The following is a 7,463-nucleotide window of genomic DNA, read 5'->3' as shown; positions in this document are numbered from 1 at the left end:
ACGGGGGCACCGGCACCCTCCTGCCAAACCGGCCCCGCGGCGGGAGGCGGGCGGGCGGCGCGGCGCTGCCATTGGCGCGGCGCGGGCCGTCCCTCCCCGCCGGGAGGAGGAGGAGGAGGAGGAGGAGGAGGAAGGCTGGAGGCGGGCCCGCGCGGGGCGGTCGCTCCAGTCGGTGCGCGCCGGGCGGTCGGGTCGCTGCTGTTGCTGCCGCCGCGGAGGGCAGGGAGCCGGGAGCCGGGCAGGGAGCCGGGAGCCGGGCAGGGGCAGGGCGGCGGGGCCGGAGCCGCGAGGGGTGTTGGCGGCCGCGCCGTCGGGGCCGCGCCGGTCCGCGCCCGGAGCCTGCATGGGGCGGCGGCGCTGAGCCCAGCCGCCCCGCTGCTGCCGCCGCCGCCGCCGCGCTCCCGCCCCGGCCCCGCCATGGCCGAGGCACCGCAGCTGGTGGACATCGACCCCGACTTCGAGCCGCTGCCGCGGCCCCGCTCCTGCACCTGGCCCCTGCCGCGGCCGGAGTTCAACCCCCCCAGCTCGACCACCTCCAGCCCGGCGCCGTCGTGCGGCGGGCAGCCCGAGGGGGCGGCCGGGGCCGCGGCCGGGGCCGGTGCCGCCGCCTCGGGAGTGCTCAGCGCCGACTTCATCAGCAACCTCAGCCTGCTGGAGGAGAGCGAGGACTTCGCGCCGCTGCCCCCCGCCGCCGCCCCCCCGGAGGCGGCCGCCTGTCGCTGCGGGGACTTCCCGGCGCCCGAGGCCGGCTGCCGCCTCCACCCGCCGGGACCGCCGCCGGTGCCGCCGGTGCCGCCGCCCGTGGCCGGTCTGTCGCCGGGCCCCGTGGCCGGGCAGCCCCGCAAGAGCAGCTCGTCGCGCCGCAACGCCTGGGGCAACCTGTCCTACGCGGACCTCATCACCAAGGCCATCGAGAGCTCCCCCGAGAAGCGACTCACCCTCTCCCAGATCTACGAGTGGATGGTCAAGAGCGTCCCCTACTTCAAGGATAAGGGCGACAGCAACAGCTCGGCCGGCTGGAAGGTGAGGGGCGGGTGGGGGGGGACTCCCCGTCGGACGGCGGGGTCCCGGGAGGCCTCGCCGCGGGGCAGCGGGCGCCGCGCTCGGCGCTGCAGCCGCTGCCGCCCGGGCAGGGAGCCGCGGCGCTGCGAGCGGCTGGGCACGCTGCCCTCCCCCGGGCTGCTCGCTGCCCGCCGCGCAGTTCGCAGCGCTCCGGCCCCATGCCTTTTTTTTTTTTTTTTTCCTTCCCCTTTAAAATTTTACTTATTTCACCCTTCCTAAGGGGAAAAAAAAGCGGTTTTGCCCTCCTCCCGGTGGGGCGCAGGAGGGGCCGGGGCCGCCCCCCCCGCTCTCCGCCCCCCCCCCCGCCCTGCCCCGCCGAAAGCAAAAGTTCACGCCGTGTCACGGCGCCGTCCCCGGGCAAACCCGGCGGGAGCACCGCCGCCTCCAGCTCCCCCGGGGCGGCCGGCCGGGGCCGGGGTTCAGCACCCGTGCCGCGGGGGCGGCCGTCGGGAGCTGCGGCGGCACCGGCCGCGTCCCCCGGGGCTGGGGGGGGGGGGGGGTGCCGTGCCGGCAGCCGTCCCGGCGCGGCGGGGTTTGCCGTCGGGCGGCGGAGAGGGAGCAGAAGCAAACAGGGATGGGGAAAGAGCGGAGGCAGGACAAGGGTTGCAAAAATACCGTGTGTTTAATGAGTAAGCCGCTGTATTTGTCTTGATGGCTTTGTTAAACTTGGGTTGCGGGAGCGTCTTTCTGCTGTTAAATAGTGGGACAGAGTTTCCTGCTGCAGCGCAGCCTCTGGAGCCGTAGCAGCCTGGTAGCAGTGACCTGTGGGCGGTCGGGTTTTCTGCTCAGCCCTGCGCAGGCTGGTGCCGAGCGGCCGGTGCTGCTCAGAGCCAGGCCGTAAGGCCAGCTGCCGGAGCGCTGCCTCGCCCCAGGTCCCCGGAGGGACCTGCTTGCCGGGTCCCCAGGAGGCCCCACGGGCACTGGCCGCCCTCCCAGGCAGGTGGCCTCGAGCCTGGCGTCACTTGGCGTGGGGCTGTGTGGCCACGCTGGCCCTTGCCCACCATGGCGGTGGCCACACGGGGCCTGTGGTACCCTCCAGCTGTGCATCCCCGTGGGTGGCGAACGCTTAACGCTCCCGCGAACAAATCCTCTTCTCTGAGGCCTCTGTCGATACAGCGTCACCCACCTGTGCCCCTGCTCGCGGCGGAGGTAGAGCGCGTGGTTTCGTGGCACTGTTGCGTGAGAGCGTTGTCAGAATCAGCTTTAGCCGTCTGCGTAGAGGCAGAGCCTCCTCCGCCCTGCGAGGGATTAAATGATGGCAATAAATGAGTGAGGTGCACGCACCTAGCACGGTATCAGCACGTCCTGGTGTGCTCGTGACTTTGGTCCAGTTGGGGCCAGCCAAACTCTTTGCTTCACTTTCTAGTATCTGTATATTTGGCTTTTTTAAAAAAGAAAGCGTCAACTCAAATCATGTATTTATGTATTTTTAACTGCATAGCTAGGAATGTTTGTTACATCAGACTTCTGTAAATTTATTTTCTTTAAAGGTAAGCAACATCCTGCTAAGGAAATGCACATTAATCTTAAACTCAATTTTTAGCTGAAGGCTTTTCAGGCTTTTAAAAGTAATTTGTTAGTTTCTATCAATGTGTTTGACTAAAAAATTTAAAGGATAATTGTCTGAAGACGTCTTTCATGAAAACCCTTAATAGGAGTTGAATGATTGATAGCTGACAACTTTTAAATAAGGTAACTTGTCACTTGAAAATGCTGTTTTTTTCCCAGTGGTATTTCAGTCTCCTTGAAAAAAGCAAGGTACATCAATTTCAGAATGAGTAGAAGAGAACTGAAAACCAAACAAACCAAAATAAAATCAAAGCAAAGAACTCCCAAATTCAAGCAAGCAAGTAAGAAACTCTGCTAGCTGTGTAACTTATGAGGTGCTTCCTATTTTATTGCTGCTCTTCCTGTGGTGCTTCAGCAAATAAGAAGTCTTGCACTCCTCTTTCTGACAGAGCGAGCTCTTCCTATGCCCACGTACCTCCGCTGTGACAGGGACAGCCGTTAGCAGTATGTTTTTTGGCTGTGGTACCCTCTGGTACAGTGCAGAAGGTACCCTGCCACTGCTAGCGGGTAAATACACATGTACTCTCCTACCATCATTAAGTAGTTACTGTCTTCTGCACTGGACACATGTTGCCCTAATGCCTTCCTTCGGCTGCGTCACTGCCAGGCTGCTCAGAAAGTTACACGCTTGCAGGTTTTACCACTTTAGCCAGATAAATGCAATGTTTCTTAAACACCTTTTCAGGTTTAGTTACTGGCAGCCATTGGGTGTCAATGCTATAACTGCTCTGGTTGAGGCGTGCAGGCTGTTTGCCTCATTTATCACCACTTATCCACGGCTCAACTCGAAGAGGGATATTTTTTTTTTTTCTTTTGTCTCCCCCAGTTTGGGAGCTGTTGGTTTGCTTGTGCTCTGGGGGCCGGGGACCCGCTGTAGATGCGGGCTCAGGGCTGGGAGCGAAGCCCGAGTCAGCCGAGGGCCCCGGCAGAGGAGGAGCATCGCTCCAGCGATGAGCACAGATCAGCGGCGGACTTTTCTGCTGACAGAGGGAGCGCGGGTTCGCATTAGAGCCTGGCACTGACTTAGGGCCGGGAGTGCATTGTGTGCAGTCTGAGAAAGAGAGGGGGGGAGGTTTTTTTTTTTTTTTCACCTTAAATAAAGCTTCAAGACACTTCATCTTGTTGGAGTTTGCATATTTGTAAATGCAACAAGGCACCTTTCAAATTATACACAAAATATTAAAAAGAACGTGCGCTTTCTGCATAGTGGCAAGGCTGTGTTTCTCACCCAGAAGATGAGGGCTAACTGCTCTAATGCTTGTGAATGTGTACTGCCCCAATTTAACATCTGATGTTGAGCTGCTTTTTCATTTTTCACTGAATAAAGAGGTTAAATGGTGTCAGAGTTATCTGTTGGGAGCTCAGCATAACATCCAAGTTCTTCCAAGTAAAAACTTTCAAATAAAAATGGCTTTTTAAATAAGAGTAGAAATCAAAGGTAGTAATGTAAAATTATCGTAGTAGCTTATTAAAGTAGGTAAAATTGTTCTCAGTTACACATACAAAGGAGTTTATTCCAGACTTTCTTAGCACAAACTCTGCTTTATAAACACCCCCCCATGTTGAACTCTAGGGGAGCAAAGTCCGCATGACCCCCGTGCGGTGGCTACCCTGAATGAAGCGCTCGAGGTGCGCTCTGCCAGACCTGCTGCATTGCTGAATGTGAACGCGTGCTGATAGCGACCGGCGTTGCTCAGAGAAAGCTGAAGCAAGACCAAGATCTGTTTCAGAGATAACAAAGAAATTGTTGTGAAAGTGGCATGGAAGAATGAAACTTTTCTCTTAGTAGCAGTCAAGTGAAAGCAACGTTTTCCCTTACCTGTGCTAGTGGGAGACATAGGGCTTAAGACAGTCTCTAGTCCTCCAAAAACTTCACTGCTGCTGTAGATAACTCTTTGTTTACTCAAATCTGATAGCTTTTCGGCTAGTCATCGTGTATAAAATATAAACCATCTCTGTGATGTGCATATTTCATGATGTCTTTGCTTTATGGCAAGATTGTTGAGATTTATCATAAAGGAGCTACCACAGTTAAGCTGCCTTGAATGGTCTTATCCTTTTAGCCTGCTTTTGAAAATAAGTTCAAATCAAAACCCATTATTTTTCTTAAGCAGAAACCACAGAGTTTTGGTGGCATTCATCTTGAGGTGGATGTGTTGTTTATTTTTCACAGTGGCAGGTGTTAAGGTCGCATGGGTATTTACACCTCCTCGACTTCTACTCCCAAGGAAACTTGATCACCTAAATTTATTTGTTGCCATTGCCAAAGGAATGAGAATAGATGATATCTAGCTGCAGAAGGATGAACAGATGTAAGCCTGAAAGCCTGAGGACAAAACAGCCGTGGGACTGGTGCTTTGGGTGGCCTTACTGTAGGAATACTCCGTGGTCATGACTCTATTCTATAGTGCATCGGTCTCCGTGTAAAAGAAATGCTGGGTTGTGGTGTATTTGATTCAAAAGCCACACGTAGTATGAAATGTTTGAAAGACTTTGAGAAATCAAGAATAATCTTCACAGAAGGTGTCCAAAGCTTTTGATTCTAGATCAGTGAACAATTTAAATCTCGGAAAATTATAGTTTATTTAAAGTGGAATGAGTACATCTTTGTGAGGTTTTTAACACATATTTCTTTTTCTACGTGGAAATATCACAATTGAAGATTGCCTTGAAGAACTGCTGTGTATTCCCTCAATGCTGGTTACATACCTATAGGCATTTACCTCTGTCCCTTTAGATGCTTCCCTAGGTGATTTGTGGACCCCCTAGCATCATGCATTGTATTACACATACGTACAGCACACACACATGCATATACGTATATAAGTATGTATGTTTGGTTTTCTATTTCTGGATTCTGCCAGGTTAAATGCAATTACAGTCAAACCTTTTTACACGTGGCACTAGTAACAGCCTCAACAGCTGGAAGCCGTAGTTGCATCTGCTCTGCCGCGACGCCTGATCTCAGCAGAGGCACGCTTGGGGAAACGGCCAGACCAGTTCCAGCCTCTGCCCACCCTGTTGTGAGTTTTACTATTTAGTGGCTTGCCTACCTGCTCACTGCCACTAGAAAGTCCTTCGTAGCAGCCTTCCTTGTCTGTTGGTGAGTCACCAGCTTGCTTTTTGCTTAGTTAGTGAGAAGCTTCAGGTATGAAAGTTCAGCTTAATCTTTGCAGGTGAAAGGTGCTCTCCTCGCCTGTGCCGAATAACTCATGGCAAAGCTGTATCGCAATGCCGGCCGTTAACCGTTTGTTCCTTTTAAACTTAATTCTGTTTCTCCTTTTGTGTTTGCCCTTTTGACCTCAGCCCTTGCTTGAAGGAAAAAGTCCATTCTGGCCTCAAAGCTGTATGTTGCTGCCCCGTTTTTGGGGTGGCGCGTGGTCTCCCTTGCCCCATCCCGCAGCGCGGCAGGCAGGTTGCGGCCAGGAGGCTCAAGGTGCGCTCGCTGCCCATGGCTCGTGCCGTCTGGTGCGATGCGTCCCAGCGTTCGTGGGTGCTTTTGAGCTTCCCATCAGGGCCTTGAGTTGTGTGTTGGAAGTACTCTTTGTTTTCTTTGCCCATTTTCTATTTGCTATGATGTCTGTTCAGTTACTTGTATGATAGGTAAGATTAAACACCAAAACAAAATGCCTGAGCGGCTTTGTGTACTGACATAATGAACTAAATTTTCCTGAAGCGCCTGACTTTAAAGAACTTCAATACAAACCCAAGGTAACTGCTCTCTTTGCCACCATATTCCTTACAAGATGCTCAGCTGCCTCCTTAGTTATCATAATTTTTGTGTCACGCTGTTTCACAAGTTGTCGGTGAAGTTGGTGGTTTAGGGAACTGGGGCTTTGGCTGCCTGGGATAGAAAGGGGAAGCAGCATGGTACAAGGGGATAAAGATGTTTAGGTAAGGTATGTGAGTGGTTTTTTTTTTTTTTTTAATCCAATGTTCAACGATAAAATAGGCAATATTTTTTGTGTTTTACGTTTTTTATAAGAGTCCAGAAATTATGTACTCTTGAGATGTCTGTTCAGGCTTTTTTCAGTTTCCAAAGCATAATACTACCTAAATATACGCTCCTCTGTTTACACAACTGGTGAATATTTTGTAAAATGAGTGCTTGGCTTTTGGAACAAAAATGCTGATACATTTTGCAGCCACAGATTTGTGAAATATGTAGGGCTGTGGCTAGAGAGATTCAACCTTCATCCCCTTCTGTTTTGGGAGAAAGTTAGTATATGAAACAAGGGTTTCTAATGGGAATGATTTTGATAACCTTGAGTAATGAATACAGAAGTATTATATACTGAAGATACCTGGTAAATAGCTTATTGCTTTCCTCTTTCAGAAATATGTAAAAGATGGATATATTTACTTTATTGTCAACTGCTATGAAGAAGGAACTTCAGATTCACTGATGCTTGCTGCAGCTAGTCATAGTTAAGCGTATGGTAGTACATACTAATATTTTAATGAATTTTGTAGCATTTTGTTTGTAAGTCTGGTGTGCCAAAATGGATTTTAAATGTCGGGGAAACACTGCTCTTTGTGGTGATAGGCTGCACTTCAGAAATGGATGAAGTGCACTGGGAAGAGTCACATTTTGAAGAACAGCATCTCTGCTGCTCCACAGAGAGCTTCAGCATGAATTAAATTGAGTATTATTGATTATAAATGTAAGTATTATTTCTAAATATATTTAGTAAATGTTACTCACGTTCATTCATCAAACAAAGGTGCTTCATTCCTGTACTGTAGTTTGTGATATGCAAACGTCTTAAGTTAGCAGTGCAGCAGCTGTATCATGAAGTTTCTTGGTAGCTCTCTGTTCCTAACGAAGGAGG

At 51.6% G+C, this 7,463-nt stretch overlaps 1 protein-coding gene across 1 annotated transcript in view; it reads left to right on the top strand.

Annotated features, from left to right (window-relative positions):
- The first annotated feature begins 243 nt into the window (after window positions 1-243).
- FOXO1 (forkhead box O1) overlaps window positions 244-7,463 on the top strand; it is a 66,776-nt gene continuing 59,556 nt past the window's right edge. The window contains exon 1 of the mRNA XM_082303819.1: window positions 244-1,023. Coding sequence (XP_082159945.1) covers window positions 418-1,023 — 606 coding nt within the window. The 5' untranslated portion in view covers window positions 244-417. The remainder of the gene's footprint in view (window positions 1,024-7,463) is intronic.

This window comes from Platalea leucorodia (assembly GCF_965183815.1).
Source record: "Platalea leucorodia genome assembly, chromosome: 2".
NCBI lineage: Eukaryota > Metazoa > Chordata > Aves > Pelecaniformes > Threskiornithidae > Platalea > Platalea leucorodia.
Note: the sequence above shows the minus strand (reverse complement) of the source record. Positions and strands in the feature narration are given on the sequence as shown.